Source organism: Leptonychotes weddellii, chromosome 7, assembly GCF_054177405.1.
Source record: "Leptonychotes weddellii isolate Sample4059 chromosome 7, ASM5417740v2, whole genome shotgun sequence".
NCBI classification, from domain to species: Eukaryota; Metazoa; Chordata; class Mammalia; order Carnivora; family Phocidae; genus Leptonychotes; species Leptonychotes weddellii.
The window spans coordinates 92,643,297-92,664,038 of record NC_138375.1 but is presented as its reverse complement, the minus strand read 5'-3'; the positions used below and the strand labels follow the sequence as shown (position 1 = coordinate 92,664,038).

At 44.0% G+C, this 20,742-nt stretch overlaps 2 protein-coding genes across 3 annotated transcripts in view; one reads left to right on the top strand and one right to left on the bottom strand.

The window, feature by feature from the left end:
- The window catches only part of MAP1B (microtubule associated protein 1B), a 92,568-nt gene extending 84,868 nt beyond the window's left edge, over positions 1-7,700 (top strand). For both annotated transcript variants that reach the window (XM_081826765.1, XM_081826766.1), the window contains 2 exons: positions 1,767-2,005; positions 3,212-7,700. In XM_081826765.1, coding sequence (XP_081682891.1) covers positions 1,767-2,005; positions 3,212-3,367 — 395 coding nt within the window. In that variant the 3' untranslated portion in view covers positions 3,368-7,700. The remainder of the gene's footprint in view (positions 1-1,766; positions 2,006-3,211) is intronic.
- Positions 7,701-13,183: 5,483 nt separating this feature from the next.
- The window catches only part of MRPS27 (mitochondrial ribosomal protein S27), an 87,140-nt gene continuing 79,581 nt past the window's right edge, over positions 13,184-20,742 (bottom strand). Inside the window, exons 9-11 of the mRNA XM_081826772.1 lie at positions 18,922-19,064; positions 16,837-17,007; positions 13,184-14,410 (exon numbers count right to left, since the gene is read on the bottom strand). Coding sequence (XP_081682898.1) covers positions 14,171-14,410; positions 16,837-17,007; positions 18,922-19,064 — 554 coding nt within the window. The 3' untranslated portion in view covers positions 13,184-14,170. The remainder of the gene's footprint in view (positions 14,411-16,836; positions 17,008-18,921; positions 19,065-20,742) is intronic.

Here is a 20,742-nt window from a genome sequence, read left to right as displayed (position 1 = left end):
TAAAGATGAGTTCATTTGAATTTACTTTGGAGGTGCTTTTCCAGTAGGTTTCTAAAACAACACAACTGCATTATTAATTGATTTTTTTTTTTTTTTTTAACAAATCTGGATCGACTGCTGTCAGTTCTCTCAGTTCGTTTAGTGTTGATGGTAGTGATTTAGCGCACAAGGGAAAATTGTGGACATTTTTAATCATTAGAACTGTAGTTAATAAACTTCTGCTATCAGTCAGAATTCTTTGGTAGGCCTAAATATGGACATTTTGAGGGCTTTTCGCTCAGATTCATTAAAATGGCTGGTTATTCATTAAAAATGAGTCAGTTTACCCAAATATCAGTTTGGCTGATTCTCTTCACTCCCCCACTCCTTCTAAAACTAAAACTGGACAATTGAAGGAATTCACTGGTAGTTTGGGTTGACAGTCTTTAACTATCCTATGGAGAAAGGAAAGAGGATTAAGTATATAGGATCCAGCTGGTATTTTATTTTATTTTATTTTTTTAATTTTTTTTTTAAAGATTTTTTTTTAAATTTATTTATTTGAGACAGAGAGAATGAGAGAGAGAGAGCACATGAGAGGGGGGAGGGTCAGAGGCAGAAGCAGGCTCCCCGCCGAGCAGGGAGCCCGATGCGGGACTCGATCCAGGGACTCCAGGATCATGACCTGAGCCGAAGGCAGTCGCTTAACCAACTGAGCCACCCAGGCGCCCTCCAGCTGGTATTTTAAATGACTTTATAGCAGTGGTCTCAAACCAACTGCACATTAGCATTATTTGGGATGCTTTTAAAAGACAGTGGTGCCCAAACCCTGTCCCAGCCCAGTGAAGCCAGACTCTGGGGTGTGGGGTCTGGGCATCAGTATTAGGCTTTTTAGGTGATGCGAGTTATACAGCTAGGCTGAAGGACCACTGCCTTAGAATGCCAGTTCTGTTAATGTTCCAGAAAATTTAAACCTTCTAGCCAGAACAAGTCAGAAAGCCATCTCATCAGACACGGTGCCAGGAAAGTTTTGGGTTAATCTGAATCTTGACTTTGCCTGGGCTTTCTAATTTAGACTCCCAGTGTTGGCAGCCAGATGCCCCTTTCCCCAGTCTGGTATGTCTTGATTGGCTAGAGAAGCCTAGTCTCTCTGAACCTTCTTGTCAAAGTTTGGTAGCCAGCCTTGCTGAGGGAGAGATGTCTCACTTTCAGAGTACTGTGCTAGGACCGAATATAGTGTTTCATCAGTTTATGAACAAGGCTGAGTTCTGGGGGCCTTGGAGATCATAGGAGGTTAAAATCTGAACCATTTACTAAGTCAGATGTTGGGGCATAATATTCAGCTGTGAGCAGAGTTGCTGTCACATGAGATCCTAACATGAATTACTAACATTGCTTATAACTGTGTTTGCCAAATGCAGAGGCTTCCTTTTGACTTTCAAAATTGGTTTCTTAGATCACTTTTCAAATTAGGATGCACATTAGCAGCTCTTTTAGGAGGAGTATTACTCTCTAGTTCCATCCTTTGGGAAGGCCTTGGAACTCTTCTTTCTTTCTAAGGGGCTGTCCACAAAGGAAAATCATCCCATTCTTTGCTTCTCCTGTTGAGATGGTAAACAACCATGTTATGCTTTCTTCAGTTACCCTTTACAAGAGAGAGAGAAATGCCCAAATGTCCCCTTTGCATATCCTGCAGGACCTTCTTGGGGATGAGTAGGAAAGGAGTACCGGACCAGTGGGTCTCTTCGCATTTCTGTGACCCTGGCTTTTCTGTTTGTTTACCAAAGGACCGGGAAACACCAAGCCTTCCAAGCCCTCAGCTGTGCCTCCAGGCCCCCCTGTGTATTTGGACCTGTGCTATATTCCCAATCACAGCAATAGTAAGAATGTTGATGTCGAATTTTTCAAGAGAGTGAGGTCATCCTACTACGTGGTGAGTGGGAATGACCCTGCTGCTGAGGAGCCCAGCCGGGCTGTCCTGGATGCCTTGTTGGAAGGGAAAGCCCAGTGGGGCAGCAACATGCAGGTAAGAGCCCCAGGACAGTGTCTGCACTGCACATGGAGCTGTGTCCAGAGGCGGAGGGAAGGAATCGTTTAAAGAGGCACCACTGTGATTGTGGATCCGCATGAGGTGCCCCATGGGTCTCTCCCACATGAAATATCCTGAGGACAAAGTGGATTTCACACACGGAAGATAGTCTAGAAGATTATTCTTGGTACCCCCACTACCACTGTCTGGGAGGAAAGCCATTTTACCATCCTAGGCATAATTCACTTGTCTACAAAATGGGCCCAAGATTACTTGACCTTCCCTCTAATATACCAAGGATCAAAATGCTATTTCCATATGAGAGCTACTCAAATTGTCTTTACTCCTTTGTGTTTCACAAATAGACCAAAGCTAGGAATATGGCCATTTAGAAAATCACCGGGCCAGGTGAAATCCCACGGGAGGAGCATTACTGAAAATGGCCCCCAACAGGACCCTCCCAGCTCACAAACATCACATTGTAACTGGCTATGAACCACCTCTCTTATTTTGGGGTGATCTTTGCTTATCTCAGGTTTACCTGTGGTTTTGCATAGTCACCTAGTAAACTGTGTTTGCATAACAATAAATACAATTATTTGCTAGGTAATCATCTTAAACCTCATGAGAAACACCCAGTGGCCTCCTAATGAGTATTAGATGGAATTTTTACCATTCAAACTAGTACCCACCCAGCCAGCCAGCCACCCACCCACTCTACCATCCCAGCCACAGACACAAAGATAACAAATCTTTGTTCTCAGGATACAATATTAGTTACACACAATTGAGTGGCAATGATAACTAAAGTTCCTTGGATTAAATATGCAGTATCTTTCATGCAAAATTGCCCAGGTCTGTGAAAGGAAATACAAGCAATCCCACCTTAACTGAAGCCCTTCTTAACACTGAGTATTTGAAAACTCGATGATGAATATAGATGAACTAATTGACTGGTCATGAGCTGCTTTTGGTTCCAGTCTTTAACTATTTCAGAAAAACTTAATTTTTTACAGCTCTATTTTGATTTCTGGAAAATGTATTAAGTTGGAAAGTCCTTTGTATCTCTTGAGAAAAAACAGAAAAATTTCCTCTCTTTCCCCTTCTTCTTTTAATAGTCTGATTCATACCTTATTATTGCTCTATTTTTTAAATCCGATTTCTAGCTCTGCCCTTAACCAACTATTTTCTGTCTCCATGCAGGTAACCCTGATCCCTACTCATGACTCGGAAGTGATGAGGGAATGGTACCAAGAGACCCACGAGAAACAACAAGACCTCAACATCATGGTTTTAGCAAGCAGCAGCACAGTGGTTATGCAAGACGAATCCTTCCCTGCATGCAAGATTGAACTGTAAAAACCAAGGCCAGCCACACCACAGGATTTGAACTTTGTTTCCAGAAATTCTTCAATTTGAAACCACCTTTTCTAAAAAGTCAATGCGTCTAAATAAGTCACTGAACTGTTACCTGCCAAATGCTATACTGTGTCACGGTGATGCAAGTCACTAATATTTCTTAGTTTTTGCTGATTGCTAAGGGAAGTAACAGTATTCCCACAGTAGGGTTCAAGTTACTGCAAAATTACCTATCCCAGTTCATCTCTGCTGAACATTTGGAAACCATGCACTAGCAAACCCAACTGACTTCTGCTAGGTAGAGGCATTTGTCTTAGAGAGAGAGAGAGAGAGAGAGAGAAAGAGAGAGAGAGTGCGCGCGCACAATGAGAGAGAACACAGGAGAGAGAGAAGGAGAAAGGAAAAGAATGCAAGAGAAGGAGAGGTAATGGTAGAGAGTGCTGGTGAGATACCCAGAGAGAAAGAGACAGAGCAAGGTGGGGTAAGGAGGAGAGAATAACCAGCACTTAGGGCTGCATTTTCTCAGGCAGTCTGTATTCTGTAGTCTACATAGGCCAAGTTTTCAATTTGTGTCAGTCTGAGTCATCAAAAAGGGTCTTCATTTTCTAAAACAAGTTAGCTGGAAGGAAACAAAAAGAACAAAACTTGTTACGAGGGCATGTGAGATTTTCACGCCTTAATTAAGCTCCTTCAGTTTGAAGGCTGCACACTGACATGATGTAGTGAGCGCAGACTGGATGAGCGAGTGGTTTGAACCCCATTCCGAACTCTCAGACTCTTCAGACACACGAGTAGATTGATCTAAGGCATGCTCCCAGCATTTGTCCACCCAGTTAGTCCACTCGGAGTCACTTCACCTGCATGCGGAAACACCCAAGTCCACCCCAATTAACAAGCAAATACCAAAGCGGTTGGGAGTACACACGGTAGACAATTTGCCTTAGAAAGAGACTTGAATGTACAAAGATACTTGATGCACTTATTTTTTAATGTGAGACCGCAAGTTTATAAAACATCTGTGTAGGATTATAGATACTCCAGTTAAAGGAGCAAGTGTGTGCGCGTGTGGGAGGGGGACCTAGAAGCTGATCTGATGGGTGCAGCGGTTTGATGCTGAGTCATGTGTGTTGAATACCACCTCAGTGCACCTGTGGCCCCTCAGCCGAACAAGTTGAGCCTATCATAGCTTCTCTACTACTGCAAGTTCCAAGATCGAAATGGCTTCTATGATCAGAACTGGGAGCACAGTGAATCTTATGGTGGAAGAGGTTCTCGACAAGTGTACAGTATTTACCTTCCTTTGTCTTACATTGGCTTTTTTCCTTTTTTTTTAAATTTTCCATTACTTTCAGCATAATTATGGGAACAAGTGTACAGAAGAGTTTTTTTGTTTTTGTTTTTGTTTTTAGATATGTGAGAACTTTTCATAGGTGAACTTTTTAACAAATGTTTTCATTTACAGGAAAATGCAAAGAAAATTTCAAGTGACAGTCTTTTTTTTTTTAAGTCTTTCATAAGACAAAATAATGTTTCTTGAAGTTCTGGTGAGATTGAAGTCTGATGTTGCAGTAATATTTATTAAAACCCGTAACTACCAGGAATAGTGATACCTTCCACCCCTTGATTCCCCTAACATACAAACCTTAGTATGTGTTATTTGAGAGTGGGGCAGAATGGCACGGTAGGCTACTTTCCCAGGCCTTTGCAAGTGTATCACCCTGTGGTATTCTACATCCTTCTTTGAAGACCTTTAACCATGAGGTAAAAGAGCCAAGACAAGTTCAAAGAACCCTAGCAAAAATTTGCTTTGGGATTTTCTTTTCTGGAAAAAAAGGTAAAAGAAATAATTCATTGAGAGCAAATGAATTCCCGTCTCCAACGATTCATCATGTGGAGTTCAGAGATCATTTCCATCATTGTCGTCATTGAACTATGAACCTGGAAGCCAGATCATGATTAAAACTGACGTCAAGTTTCAAGTTGCAGATCAATGCACCCAGTGTTCAGATGTGGCAAACTTCTCAGTGACAACTGTGCTGTGCTCTGTCACGTTGTGTTTCCTGCAGACTCTTTAAGATCTACGGAGTAGTGAACAATGACCTCATTTTATTTTCTATGTTAGTTATTTATTTCAAAATTAACATTTTAGTTGATTTTTGTCTGGTAAGTGTATGTTTTGCACTGCTAACTAACTACTATGAGGGTTTAAACAATGCTTCTTCAGGGTCCCTCCACGGAGGACCTATGCAGTCTACTTAATGCTGTGAATTACATTTTTCAAATGTTTTAATTTTTTAAAAAATTAATATTCTATTTTTTTTAGGCTTCTCTAGAAATGCTTTTATTTATTACCCCATTTCTTTAGAGTCCTTAAGAATGACACATTGATAAAGGGTACAAAAAAATCACACAAAATGGAAAACTCATTGTGACAAAAATGGATTTTATTGAGTATAAACTTATCTACTTCAAACTTACTTTATGAGACCACCCAAGATAACTCATGATAATTATTTACTGGTTAGTTGAGTTGGTTAGGTCCACGTAATACATGGGAAGAGAAACTGATTTCCAGCCTTCTTGCCAAATCCAGACCTCTGCTTGATTTTTCTTTGATAGAAGATGGAATTATTTTCCAGTTTCCCCAAATTAAATTTAACGTGTGCATTATTTTGCTTTGTAAAAAAATACATTTTGGAGAATTATAGCCAATCTTCAATTATAACCATTCTATCCTACTCCTTTTTTTCCTTTTTTTTTTTGCTATGGGATTTAATGGGAAAAATACACAAAAGCTGTCACTGGTCAGCTGGCTCTTTTTCCTACGAAATGTAACGGTACCTTTTTCCATCCATTGTTCTCAGTGATGACCGCAGAGCTTGAGTATACCAGGAAAGTCAATATTTGCATTGCAGGTCGCTCCTGTCCTTCCAGACACCTCTCCTACCTGTGTGACTAACCTAATTTTGCTAGTTCCATAAGTACACAATTAGTTTAGTAACAGCCATCACAATGTACCATGTACATTCATGGTGAGGGCTAGAGATTGACACAGACTTCTAGGAGCTTTATTCGTACTGATTACTTAATCCAATTGTACAGATTGAATATTTGAGTGAAAGGAATTTACACTGTTTAAATGACGAGACTCCATCAAGAGGGCACTCATGATCACGAACTTTTGGTAGTGTTCTTAAGCAAAATTCTACAGAGACTAAATGTTAAGAGATGATCCTCCACTTTCAATTTTAACGAATTCTATCCCCTTTCTCAAAACCCAACCCCCATGCATGCTTTCTCAGTCTTGTGGTGGGACTGGATACAATGACCCCTTCCCCCCCCAACACCATTTTCCATGGAGTTCAAAAAAAAAAAAAAAAATTTTTTTTTTTTAAACCTTACATATCCTAGTGAATGGTTTCCCCAGTGTATATGAATGTTTTAAGTGTCTCCAATAGCTTATGCAGTTTAGGAGCTTTTCAATACTCATTTAATAAGATTCAATCATTTGCTAATGAAAATTCTACCACCTTCCATTTTCTCTCTATTACCAAATTTCAGCTCTCAGGAGCTGCTCTACAATTCTGAAATTGCTTTTCTTGCCTCTCTTTAGTCACCTGTCACAGGAGGTTCTTGCTCGGTAATGATATTGTGAGTTAGATTAATAACATTTTTTTTTGTGCTTCAGATTTAGAAGAAAAGATTTGTTTCCATTTGAAAGGAACTGTAAGCTTTTATCTTCTAACCAACTGAACAACACACCAAAAACAGCCTAGGGATGAGCATTTCTTTGAAAGCAATTAGGTTATTCACCTGGTATTAAAACTATTGACTATTAAAAAAATGACTTTATTAATTTAAAAGGCAGCATCAAAAACTGAAAAGGAAGGGAAAAAAATAAATAGCTTCTCTTCACTCGTTTGGAGCTCCCCAAACAGGAGCCATCAAGATGAGGCATCAAGACCGGGCTGCCCTTTCGAGAACACCGTGCAGCCGTCCTGAGTCATGCTTACCTGCGCTGCATGCAGCCTTCTCTTTCCGGTCCTGGAAAGAAGTGGTCTTGAGCCCAGCTGAGAAGCACCTCCACTCCTCTCTCTTGTTCTGAATGGTGTTTGTGTCAGTCTGCAGCTGTGTATGGTATTATGTCTTATAATCCTGCATCACTTCTATCCTATCCAGTCATATCTAATGTAGAAAATTAGTTTTCAGTGAAAGTAATATGTAGTGCTTTTATGATATTTGTGTGCAATATCCCCTCTTCCATTGAGGATATTTGATGTAAAAGAAAAAAAAAAACTCAGTTCCACAATAAAATACAAAAGTGGCAAAAGTTCATGTGTGTGCTGTGCTGTCCTTTGTCTTGTGTGCTGAGTTGGGCTCATCAGGAGTTGGGACTTGCCACCCACAGTGGGGGAACACATTCACTCACAAGGGCTGATTGTGTTCTTTTCAGTGGCTCCCTGGCTTTTGGCAAACTGCAGAGAGGGCCTTGTGCTATTTTGGTAACTGCTACATCGTTATCTTTTCTAACCCATCCCTGGAGTGTGTTGGGGTCTAAGGACAGAAACTGGGAGGTGAAGGAAACAGATAATTGCCATTATTGCTTAAAAAGAATCCATAGACCAATGCAGATGAAGGAGGATATTGGGAGGGTTTCTTATATAAAGCAAAACACAGGTTTTAATCCTAGCTCGGCCACAGACGGCTGGCTCCCTGACCTCAGTCACTTTATCCATCCGAGGTTTCTTTACTTCCCTGTAAAATGAGAGGATTTGACAAGATGGTCAGACTGGGTGATCCCTCCCAAGACTGACTTTCTGGGGCTCTACAAAGCCATCATGTTCAGGAATTACACCTAATACCATATCTGCCTCTTGGTTTCTTGCTCAGTTACAGAATAAGCTTATATAACTAACAATTCCCTGTGGCTTTGACACCCAAGAACTAAAAGTTGTTTTAGGGCAAGTGATTATAAATAACAGAGTATCTGAAAAAAGAGGGAATTTCTTAGTCATTCAAATGATTCTTGTACCTTCACTCTATACCCTGCAGTGAGTAATACTGTGGAGATTTATAAAGGCGAACAAAACATAAAGTGCTGCCCTAAACTGACTGGGGTGACGGGCTCCCAAAGTTCAAGGGTGAGGAAGAGCAGCAGAAGGGATGTCTAAGCTGAGACCTGCTGTGTGTGTGTGTGTGTTGGACAGACGCGAACTCCAGGCGGAGGCAACGGCTCACACCAATAGAGCGGCAGCAGTTACGCCGGGGGCCCACCCGGCTCCGAATGGCGAGCGTGCAGTGGGAGGCACCGGCACCTCGATTCCTTCCACATCGTCTCAATAGGCCCACGGAGGGCTCAACAGAGACTTCCAGGACCTGGCCCTGTCTTCAGAGATGATCCTTTGGCCCCAAAAGGCGACTGCAGTACGACCTGAGTCATAAGGATGTCTCTTTGTTACATACACTCCTTTTATATTGTGCCTCCAAAACCCTGGGCCTTCACGGACTGGTCCCGTTAGAAGTTGCTGTTTGGCAGAAGGGATTCGGAAATGCCTCCAGAGATGAAAGGGTTTAGCATGTGAGAACTCAGGGTGGGAAATCATCACCAAGAGATTCTAATTACATCTATCACACTAAAGTAAGTTATCTTCTATTCCACTGCCAAACTACTCAGTTCAGGATGTCTTTCTGGCCGGAACCGAGGGTGCGGGCCCATCTGCATTAGCCCGGGAACCACCCGGGCTTTGGCTCTGCAAGTCCTGTGTCTTAGGAGGTCATCGGTCCCAGGGAAGCCCTGCCAGGTGTTCACCCGGCCCAAACCTCCCCACGTGTTTCTATCCCACTCCCTCCAGACCCAGGCACAGCAGAGATGGGGAGGGAGTTAATACCCTTCCAGCTGGTCCTTTTCTAGACACTGGACGTGGCGTTCTTCGGTTTTTTTCCTGTCTTCCAGGTAAATCAACAAAGGTCTGCTAAGGTACGGACACCACCTTCTCTCTCTTTATACTTGTATTGCTCATTCTAAATGTTTCTGTGTGTCCCTACAATGATCTCTCGATAAACTCCTCACTCGTGAATTCTCGGGCTCTTGCATAATCCCAGATCACCGTTTCTTCTTTGATTTTATACTGTGCATCTTGAAAATTCACTGGAGTCATATATGCACATTGACTCTTGGTCACACCCAGTTCCTTGAAGATGAGCAGTTCTTCTGGGTAATTCTGGGGGTGTTCCTGGCCATGTTTTCACAGATGATGGAGCATCATAATAAGGACTGCTTCATGGGGTGATCTCGCCATAAAAAATAGGCACAGCTCCATTTCATGGCTCAGACTCTCCCCACTCAAACCAAAACTGCATGTTACTGTAATGCAGTCTCATGGATTTGAGCTGATGACTTTTACAACTGCTATCTCCAGTCTGTACCTCTTCTCTGATCTCCAAATTCAGATCCTGCTGTCTATTAAGAGCCCCATTTGGATGGTTAATAAGGATCTGTAAAATAACTCCAATCAAATTTAACATGCCCCCAAACAAATCTTTGATTTCCCCAAACTACTTCTTCCTGTAGGCTTTTCTACCTCAGTAAATGGCAAACTCATTACTCCAGTTGCTCAGGTAAAAAATCTTGGCCCGTCAGCAAGTCTGCTGGCTCTTCTTTCCAAATACATCTCGTCCAACCCCTTCTCCTCACATTTACTGTGACTGTCTAAGCCCATCGTTTTTCTCCTGGATTATGGCGGTAGCCTCCTAACTGATATTCCCGTGTCCAATCTCTGCCCTCCGTGTTCGTTCACCACATAGTAGCTAGACCAGCGAACCCTCTGAAATTGTTAGGTCAGAGCACGCCATCAGAACCTTCAGATGGGCTCTCATCTCAGAGTGAAGGCCAGCACCCTTACTAACGGGCCAGGGAGTCTTACACCATCTGTACCCTCCCGCACCCCTCATCTCCTGTTATTCTCCACCTTATACTTTCTGCTCCAGCCACACTGGCCTCCTGGCTAGTCCTCTGGCACTCTAGGCAGGCTTCCATCTGCACCCTTGGTGCTGGTTCCTCTGTGTGCCACACTTCCACAATAACGCCAGGATTCTCACCCTCACCCTCACCCCCGTGGGTCTTTAGTCAAAAGTTATTTTTCCAGGAAGGCCTTCCCTAACCAACCTAGTTGAAGTTGTAACCTCCAGCCCCTACACAGCATTCTCTTTTTCTCTTCCTTGCTTTCTCTCTCTACCACTTATTACCATATGACTTGCTATGTACTCGTGAATTAACTGTCTCCCTCCACAGAATGTAAATGCCATGAGGGAAGGGATCTTGGTCTATTTTGCTCCTTGCTATGTCCTCAGTGACTATTTTAACAGTGCCTGACACACAACAGATGTTCAATAAATATTGGTTGAATGAATGACCGTACTTGGTCTCAGGTTGGCCTGGGGGTTATATGGTGCAGCTGCTGGAAGTGGGTTTGGAATTGGACAAACTTGGGTTCAAGCACTGTGAACCCACTTATTAGTCCTGTGGCCCTGGGCAAGTCACATAAGCCTCAGTTTTCTCCTCTGCGAAATGAGGGTAATAATCCCTGTCCTGCAGGGCTGTTCTAAGTAGGTGGAATTAAATCAGGCAGAAATGGGCATTCACAAAGAGGAGTTGTTAAATATAGTTTTTGTAATCAAGATGGGTCCAATGATGAGCCAGAGCCCGGGAAACACTGATATCCAACAGTGGCCCAGCATACTGTCACTGGAGGAAGCTTTTAACGGGCACTGGTTTTATTCCACATACTATTTTAGGCATATCAACCTGGGGGTGGTGGTTTAAGGATTAAAATTTTGAACTCTGCTGAGATGAAGTATTGTAGAAACCAAAAAAGCAAGTGAAATTCTCCTACCACTGAGTACATGAGAATATAATGTACCTATTAGAAATCCTTTATAAATCTTCTCTACATTCCTTGATCGAGCATTTAAAGCCCACAATGGAATTAATTTTCAGATGCTTCTTGTAAGAATAAACTTTGTTTTCTGAACATGTCCAGCTCACATCTGGAATCCCTAACATTCATACATAATAAACTCAGAGCCTGAGTGTAACTGTTTTAAACAAAGATCCCAGGTGTAACTGCCACAATCTCAGGGGCAAAGCCACTGCCTTCTCCAGACTTCCTTGTTACTATATGGGTAGGAGCATCCTCACGGCAGCATGCAATGTCAGCAACAAAGCCAACTCAACGGGGAAAGGAAAGGTTATTTTCAAGCTAAGAAACTGTTACTTAGAATAAAAGGCAATTTCCCTAACACAATGATGTTGAAAAGCACTCCTCTTACCCCATTTTCTAAAGGAAGATTTAAAAAATTTATCATTGTCAGAGTTTGAAAAGTTCATCTCTGAAGATTATTAATAACCATTTAATGAAAATACAACCATACCACATTTTCTGCTTTTCATTCCCTACAGCCAAAGCCCTCTGAGCCCATTTCAAACTTCATCCCTTCCTCACCATGCACTCCCAGGGAGGTTAACTGGGTGCAATGGTGTAGACTGCCGCTGACTCATAGGAGCTCACATCATAGCAGCTTCATTTTGGAACTTAGGACTCCTGGTCCCAGTTACTTATCGCCCGACAGCAAAATCATATAAATCATCATTTACTCTTTTCCATAATGGACTTCCTTTGTTTTGGAAGAATAATAGCCTACCCTATATTACTGCATATTTTATACTCATTCACTTAAAAAGCAACTATTATTTTATTAAATATTAAAATTATTAAATGTTAATTATTTTCCTAGCCTGAGAAATGTCATTTGTACAAACATTATTCTTGAGTCTCATCTACATCAGCGCAAAAATGCCTGTGGAGGCCCTGCTTACATATCCTCAGCCAAGGTTTCTGACCTTGGCACTACTGACATTTTGGACCAGGTACTTCTTTGTCATGGGGCTGCCCTGTGCACTACGAGATGTTTAGCAGCATTTCTGGCCTCTACTCATGAGATGCTAATTCATTCATAGTGAAAAAATGACTTTAATAAACTAATTTTCAGGGCCTGTGAGTACATGGAAAATCTACAACAACAAAAATCCCACACACATATCTGATATCCACAGCCAGATAGAAGGTGTGAAAACACGAAGCTAAGTTTTGTGCCAAGGCAACACGGCCCCAAGAGGAGGAGAGTCAGGTATTGTGCTGTTGCTCAGTGGGAGTTTTCATGCTCCCCACTCCGGTAAAGACTGGAAATCACATGCGACAGGGACAGATGGGGAGGAAACAGAAAGCCAAATTATGAGCTGCAGTATTAACATGATGCTTCGTGCCATGATGGTCAGTAATTTACGGGGCAAAAGGGGCCTTCTGATTCATCTTGAACCTTCCTCTTGATATAATAAGGGAGTGGCTGAAAAAGCCCTGCCCCTGATAAAGCAAAATATCACAACCGACTTTTGGTCTTGACCTTCTACCTAAGTAAGACTCAGCTTTGCTCAGCCACGAGGCCCTGCGCTGGGTGTGGACTGCAGCTATGGCTGTGGTCAGCACGCCGGGTGAGGAGCGGGGCCGGCCTCACCTCAGCCACTTAGTTTGCTTCCTCATTCAAGAATGGGGTTACTCCTACCCCCCTCACAGGGCTGCCTGAGTTGTTGGCACACAGTTCGTCCTCAATACATGTTAATAGTTGTGGTGGTGGTTATAAATGCCGAAGTCTGATAGAGAAGGAAGGTTAAAAAAATGCTGCTCAAAATCAGACTAACCATATTGATGGTGTGACTTCCTCTCTTCCTCCCTTCCCTAAAAGACAAAGAATACACCAAAAGAATCCCAGAACATTTATTTCCACAGGTTCTTGATAAAAGAGCACAACCTTGAATAACAGTTTACCACTGAACGTAACAGCAAAATTACATAGCAAGCAGGAGCTGCCCCTGGACCCTTTCACAGAGAAGCTTCAGGAAGGAATTTCCACCCCCTGACGGTTGCACAGTTACACATGTCTCCTATGTACTACAAGCCCCATCCTGCCTCTTGTTCTCTCCTACTTCTCCAACTGAAATGTGTGTTGACAAGCTGTACGTGTGGACACAAAAGGCTCACTTTACCTCCTTGAGGAAGGAGCTGAGAATGTTTTGGAAAGAAGTTACCCCAACATGATGGAGAACCCAAGCCGTGGCTTCAGAGCTAGAGCTAGCTTTCTCCTCAGAAGCCCTTCCATTCTAAAAATGTCACCGTGGGTGCCTGAAATTTGAAAGCCAGTGGGTTCATGGTGCTGTGTTCACTCCTGTCCTCAATTTCTCCCAAGTTCCGGTCTGCAGGGAAGAGACACGGGGGAAGGAGAAGCTGAGACGTGTGGGCATCCCACACCCAGCTCAGGCAGGGAGGACACAGAGCGGGATGAGGCTCAGGGTACACAGTTTGCCACCGAGGAGACAGAGACCATTTAAAAGCCTGTGCTCGACACGGCCTCTCCCTCCACCACCGCTATGGATTAGGAATTTTCAATGTTCAACACTGATCCCTGACCCCAGAAACCCCACCATAAGCCTCGAGAGCACCTTATTTAAGGTGCTTAGCTGGGGCTTCAGTCTGACCACTTGCCATTCACAGTTCTGCAGCCGTTCTCGGCAGGTGATGGGAAGTCACAGTGCCTTACTACATTGACCACCGTTGCTCTGATCCCGCAGACAGCCTGCTTTAGGCAAAGGAGAGGCCAGAGGGAGGAGGCTGAGGCTGCCCCCACGGTCACTGTGAGTCCCAGGATGGGGCTAGGGAAGCTTGTGGTGGGGGCTGGGGCGCTGTGGGCCTGCTAGGCAGACGCCTTTGCTGCTCTCCGGGCCTCGTGCTCCTGCTTTGCCCTCTCCCTCTGCTCCCGTTCCCTCTGAATCAAGTGCGCCTGCTCCAGGTGCCAGTGCTGCAGCTTCTGCTCGTAGGCTGCCATGTCCTGGGCTTCGCAGGTGGGGAGCTGTTCCTGCATAAGTTGGGCGGTCAGAGTCAAAAGGCTTTCTGATTCAACTCTGCCCAGGGCCTCAAGCTTGGAGTGCAAGTCCTGTTGGAAACAAAGGAAAAATAGAGGAGATGGGGGGTGGGGAGGAGGGTGCAGATGGGAGAAGACAAAGAGGAAAGGAGATTAAGTCACTTGCAAAACCTCCACACATTCTGCTTGCAGGAAAAGGCACTTTGCTGGGAACCTGTCATGCTGCCTTTCATCTAGACACTACGAGTGTCTGCCCCCCTTTTTTTTCAGTCCAGCAATTTTGCTAAGATGCACCAAATGTGACTTCTCTCCCTTCACTCACGAACAGTAAATGGAAGTCCATATGCTGAGATTCCCTATGTACTTTCTTGTTTTAATCCACAAAGACAGCGCAAGTCTAACAAACCTACATTTCTGCTCTGACCTGCACCAAAGCAAGCAGCGAACTCTCAGAGCAAGGCACTCTAAGACGCACACAAAATGGCAGAAGCAGCTGATAAACGGGAGCAAGCCCATCCACCTCCATTCCTTCAGAATGACTGAGATGAATGTTTGCCTACCCAGGGTTTCTTTCAACAGATGGAAATCATTTCAAGAATTTTCTACTAATGGCATGCTAAACAGCTCCCATGAGTGCTCGCACTATTATAAGCTTCCACCTGCTGAGCTCCACTGCAGGTCCGCCTTTGCAAACCGACTGCTTACGGCTCCATCTGAAATGGCATCTTGGTTTGGGCGGTATTGTATTCCTGGAGAAGTCAAGTACTAAAAACACTAATCTCCTTAAGTGCTTCAAGATGTAGATCATCAAGAGAGAGCCACTTACGGCCTAGCTGTAGCTTATGCCGCACATCCCCATGTCCCCAAAACAAATGCAATTCCCTGGCATAAGTGATGAGGCCTGTTCCAGTAGTGGGGTGGAAGGTGGGCAGGATCCATGCATTGAGGAGTGGCTAGAGGCCTCGTGTGAGGGTCAGTCCTGTAGAAATGGACCCCAACCAAATTACCTGAGACTAATAAAAATCAGGCCACAGGAAGAAAAAGAAATGTGCAAGGAGAATTCTTTCTTTCTGATATCACTTTCTATGTGGGTTGGGGCCAAGGAGACAGCTTGGGACACCAGGATAAGGACTCGAATCTGAGTCAGCAAACTTTTGTTCAAATCCCCAGTCAGTCAGTCACGGGCCAGTTCCTCTCAGCCTGTTGTCATGTAACATAGGAAAAGCAGCATCCACCATGCAGAGCCACAGTGAAGATGAATGAAATGCACTGATGCCTAATATGCAGCCAGCAGCCAATAAATAGGTCTTTTTCGATTTTCAAAACAATGCATGTGTAAAAGAATGAGGACTGAGGATTTAATGCAGCACAGATTTCTATTCTCTGAGATTAAACATGTAAGAAACAAGTGGAAGAAGTAGTCACTTTTAGGAGTGTTACAGCAGCATTTTTTGTTTGTTTTTCAGCCTTTCCTAATCTGCAAAGTTAAGAGGAACAGGTAGGAATGTAAGTTCTTAACTTAGCTGCCAATTCTCTGTGTACCTAATATCCATCAACCCTTCTTTCTCAGTTTTCAAATTCTAAACGAGGGACCTTGAAGAATGACTTTTCAGAATTAGCAGGAGGAACAGCAGCTGCAAGTACAGAGGAGTCCTTATAACATGGGGACACGGTATTTCATAGCTGGTTCCATAGCATTACTGAACAGAGCTACATGTCATCATCAGGCAAAATGACACCTCTCTGCCCCAAAATGACACACTAGGTCAGCTGGCATGGATAGGAAGGTTTCCTGCTTTATACAAAGAATTCTTTAGGCAGCACATTTTTCTCTTTGCACTACATAGACAAGAAACAAAGCAAAGCAGAGGCCGAGGGGTTAACCTGTAACACAGCTCTTCTTCCCGGACGCAGATCACAGAATATTTTGGGCCATGCAGCTGTAAAGCTACCAAAGGCAGGTTGAGCGCTCGGGACTGTTTGGAAAAGAAACTTGTTTACATCTTCCATGTAGTCCAAAAACGTATTCGGAGGGCCCGAGTGCACAACTCAAAGCCGAGCAACAGAAGATGCCTGCAGCTGATCTCCATCATACTCAAATGTGGCTTTCTAATTTCCACTTGGGGTTCTGGGTTATCAAGCACATGAGTGCAATATGAGAAATGACCAGACCCTTTCCACCTGGGGTTGGAGTCAGGCGACCGTTCTGAGGCGGCAAGCTAGTACCCACCCATCAGACACATCAGGGATGAGTGCGAGTAATGACACACTGCCCCAGTTGAACAAAACTGGGACCGATTAGCTCACGCACAAAAAGGAGCATAAAAATTCATTTGTTTCTTTTAAGACCGCTTCCTGTTTGAAGCCTCATTTGTGATGTCAGTTTTTCATGCCTCTGTGTGTGACAGTGATGCATGAAAGGCCTGCCTGTCTGTCACCACAGCCGAGAAGCATGTTTAATGCCCGGCGGAGAGGGACTCCGTTCTGCTACAACGCACCTTAAATCGTTCCAGGTACTGGGGGAGCTTGGACTGTTCTGTCTCCTCCATGTCCAGCTGCTCCAGCAGCTCTTCGGAGCCCCGGCTGGCTTGCCCTTCCTGGGGCCGTTCCTCCGAAGCTCCGGAGGCCGGAGCAGTCAGCGCCTGCAGTGTGCCGTCCAGCACAGCCAGCTGTGGAGCAGAGAGAGGCAGGGACTAACCATCCCGGGGCCCTGAAAACACACCACGCAGAGAGGCTGGGCCAGGGAAAGAAGGAAGGAACAGCTGGGATCTGCACACTCAGGAACTCTTTCTCTTATAAAATCACCAGAGAGAGACGTGGTTATCTGATTTTACATCAGAAATTCCCCGTCGGATGGCAGGGACGACCTAGCACAAAACACATGGGACAAATATGCAAGCTCAGAATTATTTGTGTACGGATCAGCACCGCGGCGTCTGATTTCACCTTTAGTCAACCAGGGAGGGATCCAAAAATCATGTTCGATGGGGACTCAAAGTATTCCCTCTTCCGTGTCGTCTTCCTCAACCGGTTTGGAATTGGGAGAAGGAGAGAAAAACCACCGCACAGCACAACCAACAGAGGGCCATTCTGAATGCGTGGGAGAGCCTTAGAAAAGCCTAGCCTTTATTCATCTATAAATTAGGGAGCCGCACAACCCACATAAGCTGCTGACAGAGACTCGACAGGCAGACGTGAAATGAACTGTATTAAGGTGATTTCTGTGACTTGCAAAGTAAGTAAATTGTAAAACAGGCTTTCTTTTGGTTTTGGCCTCTCTTGTGCACCACATTCACTTCGGGGCACACCTTCCCCTGACCCCCTGAGGGCCTAATCATCAGAGATTCTACAACCTCAAGGCCAGCACTAGCACCTCCTTGCGTACCAATTAATTCTGACCACGTCGCCTTAGAACAAAATTCCAGAAAATACTAAGGCCCTTTAATACCATTAATACCTTATACCCAAACCCAAGATATATTCCGTTCTTGCTGACATCTGAATCACCTTCCTGTTAAGACAGAGAATGCAAATCTGGCTCAGATTGGAAGAATATTTCCCTGGCAAAGGACTTACATATAATATTGTGTTTTTGATCACTAGCACTGACTATAGCAGGGTTAAATATGAATATATGTTTAGGAATGTGTATGTTCTGTTATCAACGTCTGCCAAAGAACATGATGATTCACCAGACATTAGTATCTGGTCAGTATAAACACCAGACATGCACATCTCATGACTAAAATGAAGCCAAGGACTGAGTCCTAGTGATTGGGGTCAAGGCAAAACCAAGAATGAGCTCAAAATTAACTTTTACATCCTGGTACTGCAACAACCAACATCCATCTAGGCCTCCCTCTTATGACATAAGCTGCTTGGATAGGAGTGGACACTGGCTGCCTGTAAGGCTAAGGCTTTCATGTGGCTCTAAGATGCTACATTTCCTGTAGCCTGAGCTAAGTCTAGTGGCTTCATAGCGTCAAGAGTCCTAGGTGACTGAGAGATGCACACTGGGGCTGGTGGGAAGACAGCTGCCTAGTCCAGGCAAAATGAACCCCTCAGAACTCTGAAAGGAACATCTGATCCACATTTCTCCAGCACTGAGCATTCACCACAGAATGGTAAATGGAGGCAAAACAAGACTCTAGTCCATCTCTAGTCCCCAGATTCGTTTCTTAAAGGCTTCTATGGGTGAATATAATTGCCATGTACTCTCCCAGGACTACAAGGGGACAGAAATGCCAAAAATTAAAAATGAAATATTAACTTTTGAGCTCCCACTGAGATTTTACTGGGGGAGTGGGCAGTATTTTATTGAACTCAGTTTCAATTTCAGGGGAGAGGGACAGTTTTCCTCCCAGACAGTGAGCTATAGAATCAACGTTCATCTTCTTCTCTAATACTTTTTGTAACATGGAGAATGTGTGTGGATTTTCATTCCTTTTCAACTGGGTGAGTACACGATTCTACAGAAGTAAAGAGAGTAGGGGGAGGGGAAGACAATGCAAACAAATTCACAGGCTAGCTCGCAAGGAACAGGAGATGGCTAAAGCGCATGGACTTAGGGCCGAGGGACGTACCGCTTCTGCACACAGCTTCCCATCGTCCGGGGATGAGGCCACCTTCTCCATCACTTGAAGGGCTCGGTCAAGGTAGCCAGGTTGCCACAGCAGAGGCATATTATGGTACACAGCCCGCAGCCCTCGCTGCAGCTCCACCTTCCCTGTAGCCAAAAAGAACAATGAAGAAGCTTCAGCTGTGGCTTCCCACTGTGGTGGAGACAGAGGACTTGAAAGCACAAATCAATTATGAACCTGGAAAATAATTTCAAATCTGCACCGAGAGCCTCATCCTGTCCAGCGACCTGGTGCCATTTCAGATGGATGATGAAGAATGTGGTGAAATTCACTGAATCTGTTTTTTAATACAAAGTTGTACAAATATGCTTTTCTTCTTTTTCATTTGCGCTGGTGGAAATTATCAGGAGGATGTATGAATCATAGAGCTGAGGGAAATTTAGAGAGGTTGATATATCTGTCTCTTTAAGTGGAACTACCCTTATAAAACGAGTCAAACAACTGAAATACTATTTTTGTTTCAAGAACAAAATCTTCCTCAGAAAAAGAAATCCCACAATTCTCCTACAGTGGAAATCTTGTCAACATATGACAACTTTCCCTTGCCAGCAAATGTTTGACATTTTTCAAAATGCTCCAAAACACCCCATCGACTGTCCTTATGAAAAAAAAAAAAAAGATCTCATTTTATTCTTCTTTCCTTTATTTGAGCTTCATCAGCACTTAAATCATAAAGTCTTCATCATCCTCTTCAGATCTTCGGACATGAATGTTTTTCTTTGTACCTCAAACCACCACAACTGGAGCTCAAGATGTGGACACTAGACAGCAGGGTCCTCAGGTGGGCCAAGGGGCTGTCTCCGTGTTCCTGTGGAACAGAAGCCCTCTCTGCACTAACGGCCAAAGTCACCTTGAGCGGCCAGGTCTTCAAGCTGCCTTCACTTATCTTTCCTGGGAAGGAGGATTTGGGAAGGCTGTAGTAGGACATAAATAGACAAAGCTTATCAGGTGACAGCTAATTTTAGACTTTTAAGACGCCTGGGGCTAGACTGCAGTCACATTCGGGGAAGCTGCTTCCCCTGGGGTTGAGTGAGGCTGCACAGCACACGACACGGTGGGAGCAAAGAGCTTTTGATCTGACGGCTGCCTGTCCCAAAGCACCAGGGCCTCTGCGCAGAACAGCAGCAACAATGCACATTTTCTTAGCCCTGACAACTCCCTCAACAACTCATGCAGCCTGATAGTCCGGAATGCTCACCTGAAGGCAAAAGCAAAACACGTAAGCCAACAGCAAGAAAGTAGATGGCGTATCAGGAGAAAGTGATTTTTAAAAGGAGTGGTCAATTCTTTTGCTAGTCTGAAAGCCAGCTGGTGAACTCTGAAATTCCGCTCCATCAGTCTCTATCAGAATCAGCATCTAAGAAGGCCACACCACATTTTGTTGGTGAAGATCATCAAAATTTGATGATTTTCATAAAACGAAGGTAAGTCAAAGCAGTGTATGGTCAAGAGAAGGTGCCTTCTGAAATGCCTGCCTACTTGAGAGAGAGAATGGAAGAACAATGAAATAATAATGTATTTAATAGATGTCTGTAAATCAGGACACATTTTATGCATCCTTAGGTTGGATGCTATTTGCCCTGATTCCACACAACCCAGGTTCCAAGGCTTTGTCCTCTTGACTTTCAATGCAACCAGGGCATCAAAGTAAAGCAACCATCCCCCAGCATGGAACAGTCACTTGTTGTACCAATGAGTCTCTCTGCTTTCCCACAGTGCTACTAGATGTACTCTCTGAGTGTCCCTTTGCTCACCTGAAAACAT